The sequence below is a fragment of the Pristiophorus japonicus genome, chromosome 1 (genome assembly GCF_044704955.1).
Source record: "Pristiophorus japonicus isolate sPriJap1 chromosome 1, sPriJap1.hap1, whole genome shotgun sequence".
In the NCBI taxonomy this organism is placed as follows: Eukaryota; Metazoa; Chordata; class Chondrichthyes; family Pristiophoridae; genus Pristiophorus; species Pristiophorus japonicus.
Window position 1 is genome coordinate 139,190,533 of NC_091977.1, and position 21,981 is coordinate 139,212,513.

At 42.6% G+C, this 21,981-nt stretch overlaps 1 protein-coding gene across 1 annotated transcript in view; it reads right to left on the minus strand.

The window, feature by feature from the left end:
• The window catches only part of hsd17b4 (hydroxysteroid (17-beta) dehydrogenase 4), a 226,239-nt gene that overhangs the window by 42,517 nt on the left and 161,741 nt on the right, over positions 1-21,981 (minus strand). Inside the window, exons 19-20 of the mRNA XM_070883392.1 lie at positions 4,616-4,722; positions 2,640-2,726 (exon numbers count right to left, since the gene is read on the minus strand). Coding sequence (XP_070739493.1) covers positions 2,640-2,726; positions 4,616-4,722 — 194 coding nt within the window. The remainder of the gene's footprint in view (positions 1-2,639; positions 2,727-4,615; positions 4,723-21,981) is intronic.

A 21,981-nucleotide genomic window follows, 5' to 3' on the forward strand; every position in this document is an offset into this window, starting at 1 on the left:
ATGTTGCACTTTATCAAGGAGGCACCTGGCGTGAGACTGGAGTCACATCTAGACCAAAACAGGTAGGGATGGCATATTCCCACTTGGATTTTTTTTTTACTATAATTCAGCAGCCTTTATAATAATTTTCAAGTGTTAGCCCACAAATTACCAGATTTATTGAATCCAAATTCACAACTTGCCATTGTAGGATTTGACACTGTCTGGGTTTCTCGTCCAGTATCACTTGGCTACCACATGTAACACCAGGATAATGCCATGGATGGGAAACTATAGTTATGAGGAGCAGAGAATGCTCCAGAAGAGATTTAGTTGAAGTTTTTGAAATTAGGAAGAGTTTCGGAAGAGTGAATTGGGAAAGACTATTTCCTTTGATTAGGGATTCAGTGACAAGGAGTCATCAATTTAAATTTATGCCAAGCTTTTTTTTTAAATAAATGACAGAGGGTTGTTGAAGCATGGAATGCTTTGCAACATGGAGTGGTTGTGATAGAGTCAATACATATTTTAAGGAAAAAGTGGATAACTAATTGAAGCAGATTTGCATACAAGTTAAAATAAATGGGCTATTAACACTCATCAACTTCTTAAAGAAAAATTATTTCAATTTATTTGGGTTACTTTAGTTTGGGTAGTACTACAGATTTGGCTTATTCCAGTATAAAATATATCTTAAATATTTCATGCTTGATTTTTAAAAATGAAGCTAACTTCATCCTAATATATCTAATTTAACATTTTTAATGCAAAAGATTCCGGAGTTTGTACTTTTTGTTTTCGTCAAAAAATTGACAATAAACAGTAAATCTCTGGAGCCCTCAAACATCAACAGCCTGCTGCCCGATATTTTCCATCCAGTGGCCATGAAATCATGGAAAGCAAGCCCATGATTTTCATGTTACATATAATTGCATAGAATATACTGCACAGAAACAGGCCATTCAGCCCAACTAGTCCATACCAGCGTTTCTGCTTAACTGGAACCTCCTCCCATCCTTCCTCATCTAACTATCTGCATAACCCTCTATTCCCTTCTCCCTCATATGCTTATCTAGATTCCCCTTAAATGTATCTATACTATTCATCTCAACTATGCCTTGTGGTAGCGAGTTCCACATTGTTACCACTCTCTGGGTTTCTTCTGAATTCCCTATTTGATTTCTTGATGACTATCTTATATTGACGGCCTCTAGCTTTTCTCTTCCCCACAAGCAGAAACACTCTCGGTATCTACTCTATCAAAACCTTTCATAATTTAAAAAACCTCTATTATGTCACCCTCAGCCATCCCTTTTCAAGAGAAAAGTGACCCAGCTTGAACATCCTTTCCCAAAAGGTATAACCTCAGTTATACATCCTTGTAAATCCTTTTTGCACCCTCTCCAGTGCCTCGATATCCTTCTTATAATACGGCGACCAGAACTGTACACAGTACTCCAAGTGTGGTCTAACTAAGGTTCGATACAAGTTTAGCATAATTTTTCTACTTTTCAATTCTATCCCTCTACAAATAAACCCTCGTGTTAGGTTAATAAGGTCATAAAAAAGCAAACCAGAGTCACTACTTTTAGTAATTCATATATTTGTACTCCTAGATCCCTTTTGCTCCTCTACCCCATTTAGATTCTTATTTTCCAAGTAATACATAACCTTCTTTCTTTTCTTTCCAAAATGTATTACCTCACACTTATGTTGAAATGCATTTGCCAATTATGTGCCCATTCTGCAACTTTATTAATGTCTTCTTGTAATTGGTTGCAAACCTCCTCAGTACTGACTATCCCATCTTCGAAGGCACCTTGCCACAGGCCTTTAGCCCATCGAGCTTACCTACTCCCAAGTGTGAAGTACTGTGAACATTTTTCCTCAACAATAAATGGTTGTAAAGATTTTCATTACATTGTCCATTTAGAGGGAGCAGTAACCACATAACTAATTATTTTAGCATACTAGATGGGTAAGTATCCACCGACCTCTCAAGACATTGCTCATGGAGAGTCTGGGATTACACATTGCAGGAGGAGTATAATATATGGTCTCTGAAATGGTTTTTTGATTGGTTCTTAGAGAATTAGAGCCAATCAGGATTTTTTGGCAACATGGGCAAACATATGTTACACGCAAGACCTGTACACGTGCACAAATATAGATCTTTCAAAGCATTACTTACGGACTTTTAAACAAAAAAAAGTGCATAAATAGTGCAATTACCAGTGAAAAATGATCATATACAAAAGTTACATAATTAAGTTAATTTGTTCACGCAACATGCTGTAATTGCATAAACAACCCTTTGAATACAGTTAATTACATCTTTTTTCCTACCAAAGGTACCTCAGATAGAGCTCAAAAGTTTATGCATTACATTTATGTTAACATACAGTAAAAAAAAGTTCCCCCTAATTCTGATTTTTACCTCTATTAGTGCTCATGCATTTTCCTGGGACGTAGAGGGCATTACAAAAACACAAGCCCTGGCACACTTGTTGAATAACTAATCTTGTCCAGTACCATAACCACTAGGCTACCATATCCAACACTAGGATAATGCCATGGATCAAACTTGATTATTTCTGACAATGTTTATAATATGAATGTATTGTAATTGTAACTTCATTGATGAGGAATAAAGTCCTGACCTTTGCCTGAAGATGGATGAGGTTTCCATCTTTCCACATTTCAGTTTCTAGTGTTTGTCCAGGAATGACTGGCTTTGCAAAACGAACCTGTATTAAAAGAATTCCATCATTGCCATTATCTTATATCACATGCACTACATTCAAAACAATTATGACTAAATTAGTGCAAGTCCAAGTGGAGTGCAAGTCCAATTAAATGCAGGTTTTTATATCACCATTATACACAACTTATTCAACGTACACTGCAGTTTTAGTAATTAAGCACAATTTTAGTGTTTTTCTTGTAAACAGGAAATCTGAATGCTACTTATTCTGAATTATCAACCATTAAAGCAGTAAATAGCCCCAATTTTAACTTAAGGCAGCAGTCAAGTGGCCAAGGGTTGAGGCAGACGGTAAAACGCTCTGCCCACGGTAGCATAAGATGGCTTTAGCCTAACATTCAGTTAGCCTAACATCTGTGGTTGGGAAAATGTTGAAGAGTCCTTTATTAAAGAAGCAGTAGCAGGACATTTGGAAAAGCAAAATTCGGTCAGGCAGAGTCAGCATGGATTTATGAAGGGGGAGTCATGTTTGACAAATTTGCTGGAATTCTTTGAGGATGTAACGAGCAGGGTGGATAAAGAGGAACCAGTGGATGTGATGTATTTGGACTTCCAGGAGGCATTTGACAAGGTGCCACATAAAAGGTTACTGCACAAGATAAAAGTTCACGGGGTTGGGGGTAATATATTAGCATGGCTAGAGGATTGGCTAACTAATAGAAAACAGAGAGTCACGATAAATTCTCTGGTTGGCAACCAGTAACTAGTGGGGTGCCGCAGGGATCAGTACTGGGACCCCATCTATATTAATGACTTGGAAGAAGGGACTGAGTGTAACATAGCCAAATTTTGCTGACGATACAAAGATGGGAGGAAAAGCAATGTGTGAGGAGGACACAAAAAATCTTCAAAACAGGCTAATTGAGTGGGCAAAAATTTGGCAGATGGAGTATAATGTTGGAAAATGTGAGGTCATGCACTTTGGCAGAAAAATTTCAAAGAACAAGTTATTATTTAAATGGAGAAAGATTGCAAAGTGCTGCAGTACAGTGGGATCTGTGGGTACTTGTGCATGAAACACAAAAGAATAGTATGCAGGTACAGCAAGTGATCAGGAAGGCCAATGATATCTTGGCCTTTATTGCAAATGGGTTGGCGTATAAAAGCAGGGAAGTCTTGCTACAGCTATACAGGGTATTGGTGAGGCCACACCTGGAATACTGTGTGCAATTTTGGTTTCCATATTTACAAAAGGATATACTTGCTTTGGAGGCAGTTCAGAGAAGGTTGACTAGGTTGATTCCGGAGATGAGGGGGGTTGACTTATGAGGAAAGGTCGAGTAGGCTGGGCCTCTACTCATTAGAATTCAGAAGAATGAGAGGTGATCTTATCGAAACGTGTAAGATTATGAGAGGGCTTAACAAGGTGGATGCAGAGAGGATGTTTCCATTGATGGGGGAGACTAGAACTAGAGGGCATGATCTTAGAATAAGGGGCCGCCCATTTAAAACTGAGATGAGGAGAAATTTCTTCCCTCAGAGGGTTGTAAATCTGTGGAATTTGCTGCCTCAGAGAGCTGTGGAAGCTGGGACATTGAATAAATTTAAGACAGAAATAGAGTTTCTTAAACGATAAGGGGATAAGGAGTTATGGGGAGCGGGCAAGGAAATGGAGCTGAATCCATGATCAGATCAGCCATGATCGTATTGAATGGCAGAGCAAGCTGGAGGGGCCTATTTCTTATGTTCTTATTATATTCTTTAGATTCCATCACGCTGGCCTGGATATTAACCCACAAATGAAACTGTTCTAATCCCACAGTCCCTCCATATAATTAATAAACGAATAAAATTTACACCCAAGAGATAAATGCACAATCAATCCAGTGCTTAGTGGAGAACAAAATATAAATGAAATATACTGTCTTATACCTTGATGGCTTTGAATTTTGTCACATCATTATTTGCATACTGCTTCAAGACATTCCGTGCAGCGTACCCCATGGAACACAACCCATGCAGAATAGGCTTTTTGAACCCTTTAAAAAGGAGAAAAATCATAATTAATAACAATTTAAAATAACTTATGTAAACATTTTACAAATCTAACTTAATAGGGTATTATATTTTATCTGACTGCTGGTCCTGTAGTGCTTCAGGTACCGTGCCAGTTTCAGTTTCTTCATTACAGTTTTTGGCTGGTTACTGTTCTTCATTCTGGTAAATGTCAACTTCAAGTAGGTCTTTCGCTACTGTGTTTTGCCAGGGTATTCCTGGTACTTCCACACGTTACATATACATGCAATTATATGGAATCTTATGTGGGAATGAGATTTATTTTTAAACTGTCCCAAATTTTACATATAAGGCAATCTTTTTAAAATCAGTTTTTGCAAATAAGGTTAAGAAAAATAATTCTGCAAATTTTTCAAAAAAGGAGGGAGAGAAAAAAACAGGGAATTATAGACCAGATAGCCTGGCATCGGTTGTGGGGAAAATGTTGAAATCAATTATTAAAGATGTAATAGTAGTGCATTTGGAAAGCAGTGACAGGATCGGTCCAAATCAGCATGGATTTATGAAAGGGAAATCATGTTTGACAAATCTAGAATTCTTTGAGGATGTAACTAGCAGAGTGGATAAAGGAGAACCAGTGGATGTGGTGTATTTGGACTTTCAAAAGGCTTTTGACAAGGTCCCACACAAGAGATTAGTGTGCAAAATTAAAGCACATGGTATTGGGGGTAATGTATTGACGTGGATAGAGAACTGATTGGCAGACAGGAAGCAAAGAGTAGGAATAAACATGTCCTTTTCAGAATGGCAGGCAGTGACTAGAGGGGTACCATAACGTTCAGTGCTGGGACCCCAACTATTTATAGTATACATTAATGATTTAGACGAAGGAATTGAATGTAATATCTCCAGGTTTGCAGATGACACTAGGTTGGGTGGCAGTGTGAGCTGTGAGGAGGATGCTAAGAGGCTGCAGAGTGACTTGGGACAGATTAGGTGAGTGGGCAAATGCATGGCAGATGCAGTATAATGTAGATAAATGAGGGGTTATCCACTTTGGTGGCAAAAATATGAAGGCAGAATATTATCTGAATGGTGACAGATTAGGAAAAGGGGAGGTGCAACGAGACCTTGGCATCATGGTACATCAGTCATTGAAAGTTGACATGCAGGTACAGCAGGCGGTGAAGGCGGCAAATGGTATGTTGGCCTTCATAGTGAGAGGATTTGAGTATAGGAGCAGGGAGGTCTTACTGCAGTTTTTCAGGGCCTTGGTGAGGACACACCTTGAATATTGTGTGCAGTTTTGGTCTCCTAATCTGAGGAAGGACATTCTTGCTATTGAGGGAGTGCAGCGAAGGTTCACCAGACTGATTCCCTGGATGGCAAGACTGACATATGAAGAAATACTGGATCGACAAGACTTATACTCACTGGAATTTAGAAGAATGAGAGGGAATCGCATAGAAACATAAAATTCTGACGGGATTGGACAGGTTAGATGCAGGAAGAATGTTCCTGATGTTGGGGAAGTCCAGAACCAGGGATCAAGGATAAGGGGCAAGTCATTTAGGACCGAGATGAGGAGAAACTTCTTCACTCAGAGAATTGTGAACCTGTGGAATTCTCTACCGCAGAAAGTTGTTGAGGCCAGTTTGTTAGATATATTCAAAAGGGAGTTAGATGTGACCCTTACGGCTAAAGGGATCAAGGGGTATGGAGAGAAAGCAGGAATGGGGTACTGAAATTGCATGATCATAATGAATGGTGTTGCAGGCTCGAAGGGCCGAATGGCCTACTCCTGCACCTATTTTCTATGTTTCTTTGTTAAAATATTATTGTATTTCATCCTTAGAATGAAACCAAACAGCAATTGTGAAAGCAATTAATGCAACGTGTCAAAACAGTGCATCTTAATGATTAATGTTATAAATATCAATAAGTTTAATCACGATCAGATCTAAATCCTGTCACAATTTAAATCAATAGCTATAGAATTCCAATATTGTAGAATATTAAATGCAGAAAGTGCTCAGCGATCACTTTAATACAATATGACTCAGAAGATACAAATGCAGACAGAACACATTTTAAAATATTCTGACAAAGGGTTACATGCCTGAAACATTAACTTTTGTTCCTTTTTCCATAGATGCTGCCTGACTTGCTAAGTGTTTCCAGCATTTTTCTGTATTATAGACCTACCTATAAATCCTTGAAAAACAAACGAACAGCTTCAAAAAAATATATAGCTGAAAAAAAACAACTCTGAATAAAGGCCCATGATCATAGGTCCTCTTCAAACCCTCCGAGTACTTTGCATTTCTCTAATTCTGGACTCTTACACATCCCCGACTTCCTTTGCTCACCATTGATGGTCACGCCTTTAATTGTCAAAATTTCAAGCTCTGGAATTTCTTCCTGGAACCTCTGTCTCTCTCTCTCTCTCTCTCTCTCTCTCCTCCCTTAAAACCCAATTCCTTGACCATGCTTTTGGTCACCTGTCCTAATGTCTCCTTCTTTGGCTCTGTGTCAATTTATTTTTGTCTGATTACGTGCCTGTGAAGTGCCTTGGGTCGTTTTACTCTGTTTACAGTGCTATATAAATGTAAGCTTTTGTTGTTTTTTTTTTAGTTTTCACATTTTTATTTTATTACTATACATCAAAGCACAGTACTACAACAGACCAATGTTCAAGATCTTCTCATAACCAGCATCTGAGGTACCTCTAAATTGTTGGTCTTGGCAGTACATGTATAAACAGAAGTGTCCAGAGTCCATTTGCCATGTAAGATTCAACAAAGCCTGATCAGTACTGCATTTCCAACAGTAGTTCACCCGGACCTCTGCCTCATCTTTCGTCTTTTACGCTTCAGCCTGCGCATACGCTTCTTCCGCCACTTAGCTCTCATGTCGACAAGGATCTTCGAATCCCAGATCACATTTTGCAACTGATGCACATCAACTTTAATTCCGTGTCAACATCTTGAATGTGAACCAAATCAAATATATGTATTGTACTGCACCATACCCAATAGGGGCTAATGATAAAGTGACTAACCAATTAACTCAATTGTCTGTCAAAGAGTTGTTTATTCAGTTCGATTTCAATAAATCATTGCCTTTTAACAAATAATTTCCATTTCATGTACAAGTTGTTATGGTTTGAAAGCTATACAACAGTGCAGCAAAAAGTAGTGTTGGACAGCTAAGCTTATCTGGTTATAAATTAACTATATCAATATTCATATAGATCAAATCAGTTTCTGCAAAACGCAATCTTGAGGCTAATCGTTGGTCGACGTCACAAGTAGCTGATGAACTCAATCCAACAATCAGCTTTAATTTTCTTTACCAAGCAAAGCTTACTTGCTTGCTTACATTTAAGAAACCACTAGCAATGTGACAGATCAAACATTTTCAAATTCTAATTTATTACGGCTAAGTGTTGGTGTACATATTTGCTCTTTTTTAGTGCTCACTCATCACCAAAATGTTAAGTTTACCAAATGATTCATTTACAGTGCAAATGTTCTACTTGATCATATATCACCTAATTTCCAACAAAATTATTGTTCGATCCTTTGCAAAACCGAGGCCTAGAAATTCATGTGGTTTACGCCACACGACAGCTGTAACAACAACTGATGTCGGTTCCAGCGTGCACACCATATCGGTGCTGGTAACCTTGATCGCCAGGGAGCTCGCCGTGATGGAGATTGTGACGTCAGTGAGTGTGCAATGCTCACTGGACACCCGACCTCTCAATTTCATTTTAGCGAAGGTTCTTACCAGCTGGAAAAAGCAACGACAGCTTCAGGTGGTGTGAGCAGCAGGAAGCTGGTTGCAGTGATGCTATCTAAAGCGATCCTCATCAATCTCTCGCACATGAAGCAACGGTTCCGCTGCCTTGACCACACGGGAGGAGCCCTCCAGTACTCACCAAAGCGGGTGTCCCATTTTGTTTTGAAGTTTGAGTGGCTGTGTGCTAGTTCCTACTACTGGAAGAGTTTTCCTTAGTCATTCCAAGGTTCTTTGCTATCAGGGAGTGTTTTGGCAAGTACTCCCTCATTATTTTTGAAAGGCTTCAAAGTACAATACCTGCTAAAAGCTCACTCACTTAGGGCCCAAGTTTCCACATGATTTGCGCCTGATTTTTTCGGAGCAACTGGTGGAGAACGGACTATCTTAGAAATCGCAATTCTCCACATTTTTTTTTCTGCAGTTCTAGTCAGGTAGAACAGTTCTACTTTGGAACAGAATTTTTTCTTCAAAAGGGGGCGTGTCCGGCCACTGACGCCTGATTTGAAAGTTTCCACAGTGAAAACGTACTCCAAACTAAAGTAGAATGGAGCAAGTGAAGATTTTTGTAGAACTGAAAAAACCTGTTCTACACATTAAAAAATCAGGAGCAGGTTACAAATTAGGCGTCCAGAACGAGGTGGGGGGTGGGGGGGGGGGAAGGGAACTCATTAAATTCTACAATAAATCCTTATTTATACTTCTACAAATATTATACAAATAAATCCAACCTGAATAAACATTTATAAGCAAAGAAAAGATTAAATAAACCATCTTCCTACCTGTGTGAAAGTGCTTCAGGCAGGGAGAATTCTGCAGTCAGCCTGAGGCGCCCGTTCTACCCGCCGGGGGGGGGGGGGGGGAGGAGACAGTGAGAAGGCTGCAAGTGCTGATGGCAATGTGCTTTTTATTTAAAAAAATTTCAAAAATTAAACAGCTACAAAGAACTACAAAAATGGCCGAGTGCCAATGTTTTTTTCACACTGAGCATGCACGAACGCTCCAACGCGCACGCGCAGCGTTGCCGGCAGGAAAAAAATTAATTTAAATAGTACCCGCCCCCTCCCACTTACAAAATCGGCGCGAGTGTAGGCTCCGCCCCCGGGCGCCGCGCTAAACAGACAAGGAGCTGCAGAACGCTCCAGAATCGCGATTTTTTTTCTAGGCGCCGTTTTAGGCATGAAAAACGGGCGCCCAACTCTGAGGGGCGCCCGTTTTTTATCGTGTGGAAACTTGGGCCCTTAATGTGGAGTTAATGTGTTACCACAGACAGGAAATCCTCAATGTCAATGCCCGCTATCCTGGCAGCAGCCACAATGCCTTCATCCTGCGCCAGGCCGTTCTGCCAGCACTCTTCCAGCCACCACATCAAGCTCATGGGTGGCTGCTCGGAGACAAGGGCTATCCGCTCTCCATTTGGCTCATGACGTGCCTCCACAATCCCAACACTCGTGTACAGCACTCATGAGAGCTATGCTGCCACCAGGAACATCATGGAGCAGACCATTGGCTTATTGAAGCAACGATTCCGCTGCCTTGACCGCTCGGGAGGAGCTCTCCAGTACTCGCCAAGCGAGTGTCCCATTTTGTCTTGGTCTGTGGCATGCTCCACAATTTGGCTATCATGAGGGCGCAATGCTTGCCAGCAGGGTTTGCGGGACCACCTCAGGAGGAGGATGAGGATGAGGACGAGAAGAAACAGGAGAGAAAAGGCAGCAAGACATTCGGCCTTCCAGATGGGTTGTCCGTGACCGACTTATCGGACTGCGATTTGAAAGAATGAAACCCCAGATCCCTGTTGCTCACCACATCCCCAGCATACCATCCCTGCCTCACACGGTATCTGTGTCCTCCTGGGCGCAACGATGAAATGAGAGATACCACAAAATATTGCAAAGACCATTAATAATTTTATCTATAAACATAACAGATATTACATGAATTCTAATAACTAATAACCCTTTTGCCTGCCATAGTTGAATAGCTGTCACTGTGTGCAAGGTGTGAGATGGGAGTGTTGCTAGGTAGAGATTGTTGGTGGGTGAGTGCTGGGGGTGTGGTGCATTGAGCAGTGTGTGAAGCTTGTGGTACACATGGTAGTATGTCGCATTTATTGAAGCCTTCACTCATCCTGACCACCCGTGTAAGGTCATTAAACGCCTTCCTGAACTGGGTATGGGTCATAGGGAGCAAAGTGCTATCCGTAGCGTGGTGTGCCACTTCCCTCCACAATTCTGGCAGACTTGTGGCAAGGGCCTCCTTTCAGTTGGTGGGGTACAAGACTACCCGCCTTCTCTCCATCACTAAAACTAATGCCTTCAAAGCTTCATTGGAAAATCTCCAGGCTCTCTCTCTGGGGCAGCAATCGGTCATCAGGATTTGTAAATAAGTACTCCTTATCCTCGTCCTTCTTCTTAAGTTTGTTAAGGCAGCTGCACACCCAACAATGCTGAGAATGAGGTGCTGCAGCATCAAGTAGTGAAAAAAGTCCACAGCAATCATTACTTGCATTTAGACTACACCCGATATTGGTCCACCTTTTCAGTGTAATGCCAATAAGCTTGGGTTTTTAGACTAGAATCATGACTGCAATTATTTTAATGAGGAGTGAGGACGAATTTTTCGTGCAGTCTGGACGATTTTCACCGGCGCTACCTAACCATTTTTAGTCTAAACACTGGCCATTCCTTGGCTAGTATGAATTTCTAACCAAGTGTTTTATCACTTTCTGTATATATAGAATTCAGCCTCTTCACAAAAAAGAAAGTGACAAAAATTCATTCATCTTTTCAACTCTAGATAGAAAATTATCCAGTGTCCCGAAAGACCCTTTAACATACTGTTGAAAAAAATCACATATGCCAAACATTTTGCACTGCATAAAGGAAATTCAACTTTTGTTTTGGTGAACAGTTTCAGCAGTGAGTAGACAATACGACAATAACATGTACCTACACCAGATATTATTTATTAGTCTCAGTTATACTAACTAATCAACTGTTATATATGCTGAATTTATATGTCTCCTAAAACCCATCACAAAACTTCAAAGTTAACAAGTTGCCAATAACAGGCAAAATATGAAACTGAATAAACTTAATTTGAATAAAATCACATTCTGTATATTTTTCATGAAAGGTGCTATAAATTACATTACATCAGCGTTTTCATATACTTACCACCATAGACAGCTAACTTCCACTGAAGTAACATTGTCCACCTGCTCCTTAGTCCATCTGCCACAGAAACTCTCATCTATGTCTTGGGTCTTCTCCAGACTCAACTATTCAAATACTCTTCTGGCCGATCTCCCATCCTCCACCCAGCTTATCCAAAAGGTCATTGATGAAGCAACTAAAGATAGTGGGTCTAGGATGCTGCCCTGAGAAACTCTTGCAATAATGTCTTCGGACTGAGCTGATTGGCCTCCAACAATCACAACCATCTCCCTTTGTATAACTCCAGGCACTGGAGAGTTTTCCCCTTAATCCCCGGTGATTTCAGTTTTACCAGAGCTCCTCAAATGCTGCCTCAATACCAAGGGCAATCACTCTCACCTCACCTCTGGAATTTAGCTGTTGTTTCCATGTTTGGATCAAGGCTGTAATGAGGTCTGGAGCAGAGTAGTTCTGGCGAATCCCAAACTGAGCATTGGTGAGGTTACTGGTGAGCAACTGCCACTGGGTCACACTGCTGACGACTTTATCTACCACTTTGCTGATGATTGGGAATGGGTTGATAGATTGGAATTGTCCTGTTTTTTGTAGACAGGATGTCATCATCATCATCATAGGCAGTCCCTTGAAATCAAGGAAGACTTGCTTCCACTCTAAAAATGAGTTCTTAGGTGACTGAACAGTCCAATACGGGAATTACAGTCTCTGTCATAGGTAGGACAGACAGTCGTTGAAGGAAAGGGTGGATGGGACTGGTTTGCCGCACGCTCTTTCCGTTGCCTGCGCTTGGTTTCTGCATGCTCTCGGCGATGAGACGCGAGGTGCTCAGCGCCTTCCCGGATGCACTTCCTCCACTTAGGGCGGTCTTTGGCCAGGGACTCCCAGGTGTCGGTGGTGTTGTAGTATTTTATCAAGGAGGCTTTGAGGGTGTCCTTGAAAAGTTTCCTCTGCCCACCTTGGGTTTGCTTGCCGTGTCGGAGTTCTGAGTAGAGCGCTTGCTTTGGGAGTCTTGCATCAGGCATGCGAACAACGTGGCTCGCCCAGCAGAGCTGGTCGAGTGTATCTGGGCAATCTTCCACATTGTACTAGAACAGCTTGGCTAGGGCGCTGGTAATTCTGGGGAATAGGTTTTCAGTACAACAGTTGTGATGTTATCGGGGCCAGTAGCCTTTGCTGTGTCGAGTGCACTCAGCTGTTTCTTGCTATCAAGGTGACCGAAGATTGGCATCTGTGTTGAAGCGGACCTCAGGTGAAGGCAGAGAAGGATCATCCACTCGACACTCCTGGTAAAGATGGTTGCAAATACTTCAGCCTCATCTCTGGCAATCTGGACTCCGCCATCATTGAGGATGGGGATGTTCGTGGAGCCTCCTCCTCCTCACCCCCCCCATTAGCTTTTCAATTGTCCAACATCATTCACGACTAGATGTGGCAATACTGCAGAGAATTGACCTGATCCATTAGTTGTGTGACTGCTTAGCACTGCAGCATGCTACTTTTGTTGTTTAGCATTCATGTAGTCCCGTGCTGTAGCTTCACCAGGTTAGCACCTTAGGTACGACAGGTGTTGCTCCCAGCATGCTGTTTTAAAACTCCCCATTGTCATCTGGCTTGATGGAGAAGTGAGGGATATGCCGGGCCATAATGTTAACAGTTATACAGTTCTACTGTTGATGACAACCCACAATGCCTCACTGATGTCCAATTTTGAGCTGCTAGATCAGTTCTCAATCAATTCAACTTAGCACAGTGGTAGTGCCACACGACACGATGGAGGATGTCCTCAGTATGAAGACAGTGCTTGGTCTCCACAATAATTGTGCAGTAGTCACTCCTACCAAAACCGTTACCATCTGAGCCAAGTTGACATACAACCAACTGTTTTGTGACCTTCTAAAATTCAGGTCTCTCAATTTCGAACATAAAAAAGCTTTAACCACCTTCTCTTTTATGATACAGATCGCTACAATCATAACTCTGATTTTCTGTAACTGTGCTAGCAGGAACAGAACATGATTAACCCATCTAGTTAACACTGAACAAGTTTCCCTAATTTGCTGATACAGCCTTCCTTTTATGTATTTATCAATTACATAGCGTTACCAAATATTCAAATAGTTCAGGAATTTGCCTTGAATCTTCTGCTTCATCAGTTGGGAGAAGCCAGAAGTAGTAATTTCATCGCTCTCATAGTTGTTTATATGCAATACTGATGCCTTTATCTAGCTCAGCATGAAAATCCATGTTGGCAGAATGAGCAAAGGTACATGTTAACACTATTGGTTCTGAACGGACAGAATGCTTTGCTTTTTTGGTGCGGAGACAAGACTTTGGGTGAAATCCCTCTTCCCCACAAAAGCCCTCAGCAGACCTTTGGGTGGCTGGCCAGGGGAACACACCGGCCTGCCATCCGCTAATCCCGGCGGGAGGCCCAGCCTCATGCATATGCAGTTAGGGATCAAGCAGCCCACCAGCACTGAACCGGAAGAAACCAGGTCGGGTGGGTGAGCGGTGGTGGAGAAAAGAGAGCCAATGGCATGGGCTGGTTTTGTGGAGCTTAGAGAAGCACACCTGCTCCTCCCAGTCACACAAAAATAGAGGGGGACTTAACTTTGTGATCCTCTTCAGCCGGGCCGCCAGTCGAAACTTAAGTCCAGGAATGGCAATTCGGGTCCGATGTACATCATACGACCCTGATTTGCATTTTAAATGGGCCCCACCGCGGACCAATGACAGATCAAGGAATAGCACTGTAGCCTCAGCGATGTCAGCAATTGGTGAGTAGGCCATTTCCCATCATTTACATAACATAAGAAATAAGAGCAGGAGCATGTCATGCGGCCCCTCAAGCCTGCTCCACCATTCAATGAGATCATGGCTGATCTTCTACCTCAACTCCACTATCCTGCACTATCGCTATATCCGTTAATTCCCTTAATATCCAAAAATCTATCAATCTATGTCTTGAATATACTCAACGACTGAGCTTCCACAGCCCTCTGGGGTAGAGAATTCCAAAGATTCACCACACCCCGAGTGAAGGAAGTTCTCCTCATCTCAGTCCTAAATGGCCAACCCCTTATTCTGAGACTGTAACTCCTGGTTCTAGACTCCCCAGCCAAGGGAAACATCCTCCCTGCATCTACCCTGCCGAGCCCTGTAAGAATTTTGTATGTTTCAATGAGATCACCTCTCATTCTTCTAAACTGTAGAGAATATAGGCCTAGTTTACTCAATCTCTCCTTTGAGGACAATCCCCCCATCCCAGGAATCAATCTGGTGAACCTTCGTTACTCTGCAAGTATATCGTTCCTAATGAAAGGACACCAAAACTGTACACAATACTCCAGGTGTGGTCTCACCAGGGCCCTATATAATTGCAGTAAGACATGTTTTCTTGTATACTCAAATTCTCTTGTAATAAAGACCAACACACCATTTGCTTTCTTAATTTCTTGCTGTACTAGCATGTTAACTTTCAGTGATTCATGTACAAGGACACCCAGGTCCCTCTGAACACCAACATTTCCCAATTGCTCACCATTTAAAAAATACTCTGCTTTACTATTTTTCCTACCAAAGTGGATAACTTCACATTTCACTATATTACATTTGATTTGCCATGTTCTTGCCCATTCATTTAGCCTGTCTATATTCCCTTGAAGCCTCTTTGCATCCTCCTCACAACTTATATTCCCACCGAGCTTTGTATCATCAGCAAACTTGGATATATTACATTTGGTCACCTCATCCAAATCATTGATACAGATTGTGAATAGCTGAGGCCCAAGCACCGATCCTTGCGGTAAACCACTAGTTACAGTCTGCCAACCCATAAATGACTTGTTTATCCCTACTCTCTGTTCTGTCCGTTAACCAATCCTCAATCTAGTATAATGCCTCAATCCCATGAGCCCTAATTTTGATTAATAACCTGTGTGGCACATCGAATGCCTTCTGAAAATCCAACTGGATCCCCTTATCTATTCTGCTAGTTACAACCTCAAAAAAAAAGTTTCGTCAAGCATGATTTCCTTTTCATAAATCCATGTTGGCTCTGCCCAATCCTATTATTATTTTCTAAATGCCCTATTACCATGCCCTTAATAATAGATTCCATCATTTTCCCTACTACTGATGTCAGGCTAACTGGTCTGTAGTTCCCCGTTTTCTCTCTCCCTCCTTTCTTAAATAATGGGGTTACATTTGCTACCTTCCAATCCACGGAAACCTTTCTAGAATCGATGGCATTTTGGAAAATGATAACCAATGCATCCACTATCTCTATAGCCACCTCTTTCAAAACCCTAGGATGTAGGCCATCAGGTCCAGGGATTTATCGGCTTTCAGTTTCATAAATTTCTCCAGTTTTTACTAATACTAAGTTCTTTTAGTTCTTCATTCTCGCTAGACCCTTGGTTCTTCAATATCCTTTTTTATTTGTTCTGGGAATTGGGCGTTGCTGGCAATTCGAGCATTTATTGCCCATCACTAATTGCCCTTGAGAAAGTGGTGGTTAGCCGCCTTCTTGAAGCCCTGCAGTCCTTGTGGTGAAGGTGCTCCCACAGTGCTGTTAAGGAGGGAGTTCCAGGATTTTGATCCAACGATGATGAAGGAACAGCGATATATTTCCAAGTCAGGATGTTGTGCAACTTGGAGGGGAACTTGCAGGTGAAGGTGATCCCATGCACCTGTTGCCCTTGTCCTTCTAGCTGGTAGAGGTCATGGGTTTGGCAGGTGCTGCCGAAGAAACCATGGCGAACTGCTGCAGTGCACCTTATAAATGGTACACACTGCAACCATGGTGCGCCGGTGGTGGAGGGAGTGAATGTTGAAGGTGGTGGATGGGGTGCCAATCAAGTGGGCTGCTTTATCCTGGATGGTGTCGACCTTCTTGAGTGTTGTTGGAGCTGCACTCATCCAGGCAAGTGAAGAGTGTTTTATCACATCCCTGACTTATGCCTTGTAGATGGTGGAAAGGCTTTGGAGAGTCAGGAGCTGAGACACTCGCCGCAAAATACCCAGCCTCTGACCCACTCTTGTTGCCACTATGTTTATGTGGCTGGTCCAGTTAAGTTTCTAGTCAATGCTGACCCCCAGGATGTTGATCGTGGGGGATTCGGCGATGGTAATGTCGTTAAATATGGTTAGATGGTTATATGGTTGAGGTGGTTAGATTCTCACTTGTTGGAAATGGTTATTGACTGGCATTTATGTGGCGCAAATGCAACCTGCCACTTATCAGCCCAAGTCTGAATGTCATCCAGGTCTTGCTGCATGCGGGCATGGACTGCTTCATTTTCTGAAGGGTTGCGAATGGAACTGAACACTGTGCAATCATCAGTGAATATCGCCACTTCGGATCTTATGATGGAGGGAAAGTCATTGGTGAAGCAGCTGAAAAAAGTTGGGCCCAGGACACTGCCCCGAGGAACACCTGCAGCCATGTCCCAGGGCTGGTTTGATTGACTTCCAACAACCACCTTCCTTTGTGCTAGGTATGACTCCAGCCAGTGGAGCGTTTTCCCAATTCCCATTGACTTAAATTTTACTAGGGCTCCTTGATGCCACACTCAGTCAAATGCTGCCTTGATGTCAAGGGAAGTCATTCTCATTCAGCACTTTGATCCATGTTTGGAGCAAGGCACTACTGAGGTCTGGAGCCAAGTGGTCCTGGCAGAACCCAAACTGAACATCAGTGAGCAAGTTACTGGTAAGTGCCACTTGATAGCACTGTCAACGACACCTTTCATCAGTTCGAGAGTAGACTGATGGGGCGGTAATTGGCGGATCTGTCCTGCTTTTTGTGGACAGGACATATTTGGGCAGTTTTCCACATTGTCGGGTAGATGTCAGTATTGCAGCTGTACTGGAACAGTTTGGTTAGAGGCGCGGCTAGTTCTGGAGCACAAGTCCTCAGCACAACAACTGGGATGTTGTCGGGGCCCATAGCCTTTGCTATATCAGCATCTTCCTGATATTACATGGAGTGAATAGAATTGGCTGAAGACTGGCTTCTGTGATGGTTGAGACCTGAGGAGGAGGCCGATATGGCTGAAGATGGTTGCAAATGCTTCAGCCTTGTCTTTTGCACTTGCGTGCTGGGCTCCGCCATCATTGAGGCTGGAGATATTCATGGAGCCTCCTCCTCCTCCTGTTAGTTGTTTAATTGTCCACCACCATTCACAACTGGATGTGGCAGGACAGCAGAGGTTTGTGACCCGTTGATTGTGGGATCGCTTAGTTCCGTTTATAGCATGCTGCTTCCGCTGCTTAGCATGCATGTAGTCCTATGTTGCAGATTCCCCAGGTTGGTACTTCATTTTTAGGTACGCCTGGTGCTGCTCCTGGCATGCTCTTCTGCACTCTTCATTGAATCAGGGTTGGTCCTCTGGCTTGATGGTAATGGCAGAGTGAGGAATATGCCGGGCCATGAGGTTACAGATTGTGGTGGAATACAATTCTGTGGCTGCTGATGGCCCACAAGTGCCTCGTGGATGCCCAGTTGAGCTGCTAGATTTGTTCTGAATCTATGCCATTTAGCACGGTGGTAGTGCCACACAACACGATGGAGGGTGTCTTCACTGTGAAGGTGAGACTTTGTCTCCACAATGACTGTGCGGTGAGCACTGCTACCAATGCAGTCATGAATAGATGCATCTGCGACAGGTAGATTGGTGAGGACGAGGTCAAATAGGTTTTTCCTTCTGTTGGTTCTCTCACCACCTGTTACATGCCTAGTCGGGCAGCTTTGTCCTTCAGGACTCAGCCAGCTCAGTCAGTAGTGGTGCTACTGAGCCACTCTTGGTGATGGACATTGAAGTTCCCCATCGTGTACATTCTGTGCCCTTGCTACCCTCAGTGCTTCTTCCAAGTGGTGCTCAGCATGAAGGAGTACTGATTCATCAGCTGAGAAAGTGCGGAAGGTGGTAATCAGCAGGAGATTTCCTTGACCATGTTTGACCTGAAGCCATGAGGCTTCATGGGGTCCGGAGTCAATGTTGAGGACTCTGAGAGGCACTCCCTCCGACTGTATCCCACTGTGCCGCCACCTTGGGTGGGTCTGTCCTGCCGCTGGGACAGGTCATATCCAAGGATGGTGATGGAGGAGTCTGGGACATTGGCTGGGATGTCTGGGATTCTGGGAGCATGACTATGTCAGGCTGTTGCTAGGACAGCTCTCCCAATTTTGGCATAAGTCCCCAGATGTTAATGAGGAGGACTTTGCAGGGTCGGCTGGGCTAAGTGTGCCGTTGTCATGTCCAATGCCGGTGCAGAGGTCAATGCCGGGTGGTCCATCCGTTTTTTTTATTCTTATTGTTTTTTGTCGGGTTTGTTACAACTGAGTAGCTTGCAAGGCTATTTCAGAGGACAGTTAAGAGTCAACCACATCGCTGTGGGTCTGGAGTCACACATAACAATAAATGTTATTTATATAGCACCTTTAACGTAGTGAAACATCCCAAAGCGCTACACAGGAGTATTATGAGACAAAAAATTTGATATATAGGACAGACCAGGCAAGGACAGGAGATTTCCTTCCCTAAAGGACATTAATGAACCAGATGGATTTTTATGACAATCTGGTAATTTTGTGGTCATCATTACTGACACTAACTTTTTATTCCAGATTTATTTAATTAACAATTTAAATTTCACAGCTGCTGTGGTGGGATTTGAACTCACGTCTCCAGATTATTAGTCCAGGCCTCTGGATTACTAGTCCCGTAACCTAACCACTATGCTTCCGTTCCAGGAGGCTTTTTGTGTCTTCTTCCGTGAAGACAGACAGAAAGTATTTGTTTAATTTCTCTACCATTGACTTATTCCCCATTATAATTTCTCCTGTCTCAGCCTGTAACGGATGAACATTTACTTTCGCTAATTTTTTCCTTTTTACATACCTATAGAAAGCTTTTAAAGTAGGTTTTTTATGTCTCTCGCTAGTATATTCTCATATTCTATTTTCCCTTTATCAATTTCATGGTCCTCCTTTACTGAATTCTAAAATCCTCCCAATCCTCAGGCTTACTGCTCTTTTTGACAACATTATAAGCCACCTTCTTTCATCTATACTATCTTTAATTCTCTTGTTAGCCACGGTTGGACCACTTTTCCTGTGGGGTTTTTGTGCCTTAAAGGAATGTATATTTGTTGTCAATGATGTATTCATTCTTTAATTACTAGCCATTGCTTGTCTGCCATCATACCTTTTAATGTAGTTTCCCAATCTACCTCTGCCAGATTGCCCCTCATACCTACGTAGTTTGCTTTGTTTAGATTTAAGACCCTAGTTTCGGTTTTCACTAAATCACTTTCAAACTTAATGTAAAATTCTATCATATTATGGTCACTCTTTCCTCAGGGCCCCATTACTACAAGATTATTAATTAACTCTTTCTCATTGAACAATACTAAAATAGCCTGTTTTCTAGTTGGTTCCTCAACAAACTGATCGAGAAAACTATCTTGTATACATTCCAAGAATTCGTCCTCAACACTATTGCTGCAAACTTGATTTTCCCTGTCTATATATAGATTAAAACCCCCATGATTACTGTCCTTGAACGTGTTGTCACCTCCCAAATCCATGCCCATCATTCCCGGAACTCCATGGTTGGCTCCCTTCAATCTAGTTTCCGCCCCTGCCACAGTACCGAAACAACTCTCATTCAAATCACAAATGACATCCTTTGGCCTCCCACATTCTACCCTACGTAAATTTGTCATCCAAAACTCAGCAGCCAGTGTTCTAACTCGCACCAAGTCCCGCTCACCCATCACCCCTGTGCTCGCCAACCTACATTGGCTCCTGGTTAAGCAACACCTCGATTTCAAAATTCTTATCCTGGTTTACAAATCCCTCCATGGCCTCGCCCCTCCCTATCTCTGTAATCTCCTCCAGCATCGCAAGCCCCCCATCACCCCCCCACTCCCCCGAGATGTCTGCGCAGCTCAAATTCTGCCCTCTTGAGCATCCCTGATTATAACTGCTCAAGCATTGGTGGCCGTGCCTTCAGCTGCCAAGGCCTCAAGCTCTGGAACTCCCTCCCTAAACCTCTCCATGTCTCTGTCCTCCTTTAAGACGCTCCTTAAAGCCTACCTCTTCGACCAAGCTTTTGGTCATCCGCCGTAATTTCATCTTATGTGGCTCGGTGTCAAATTTATTTATTTTGTCTTAAAACACTGAAGCGCCTTGGACCTTTTTACTACGTTAAAGGCGCTATATAAATACAAATTGTTGTTGTATTGCCCTTGTTACATGCGCTTCTAATTTCCTGATTTATATTCTGCCCTACATTACGACTGTTTGGGGGCCTAGAAACAACTCCCGCCACTGTTCTCTGCCCCTTGTTTTTTTTTAGCTCCATCCAAACTGATTCTACTTCTTGATTTTCGGAGCTAGGATCCTTTCGCTCTACTGTCTCTATCCCATCCTTGATTATAAGAACATAAGTAGGCCATAAGGCCCCTCGAGCCTGCTCCACTATTTAATACGATCATAGCTGATCCGATCAAGGACTCAGGTCCACTTCCCTGCCCGCTTTCCATAACCCCTTATCGTTTAAGAAACTGTCTATTTCTGTCTTAAATTTATTCAATGTCCCAGCTTCCACAGCTCTCTGAGGCAGCGAATTCCACAGATCCACAACACTGAGGAAATTTCTCCTCATCTCAGTTTTAAATGGGTGGTCCATTATTCTAAGATTATGCCCTCTAGTTCTAGTCTCCCCCATCAGTGGAAACATCCTCTCTGCATCCACCTTGTTAAGCCCCCTCATAATCTTATACGTTTCAATAAGATCACCTCTCATTCTTCTGAATTCCAATGAGTAGAGGCCCAACCTACTCAACCTTTCCTCATAAGTCAACCCCTTCATCACTGGAATCAACCTAGTGAACCTTCTCTGCACTGCCTCCAAAGCAAGTATATCCTTTCGTAAATATGGAAACCAAAACTGCACGCAGTATTCCAGGTGTGGCCTCATCAATACCCTATACAACTGTAGCAAGGCTTTCCTGTTTTTATATTCCATCCCCTTTGCAATAAAAGCCAAGATTCCATTGGCTTTTCTGATCACTTGCTGTACCTGCATACTAACCTTTTGTGTTTCATGCACAAGGACCACAAAGTGCCGATTATCAGGGCTCCTTTTCCATTTTGCCTATCTCTTCTAAAAGTTAAGTATCCTGGAATATTTAGTTCCCAACCTTGGTCACTTTGCATCCACGTCTCTGTAATGGCTATTACATCAAACCTATTAATTACTATCTGCGCCATTAATTCATCTATTTTGTTGCGAA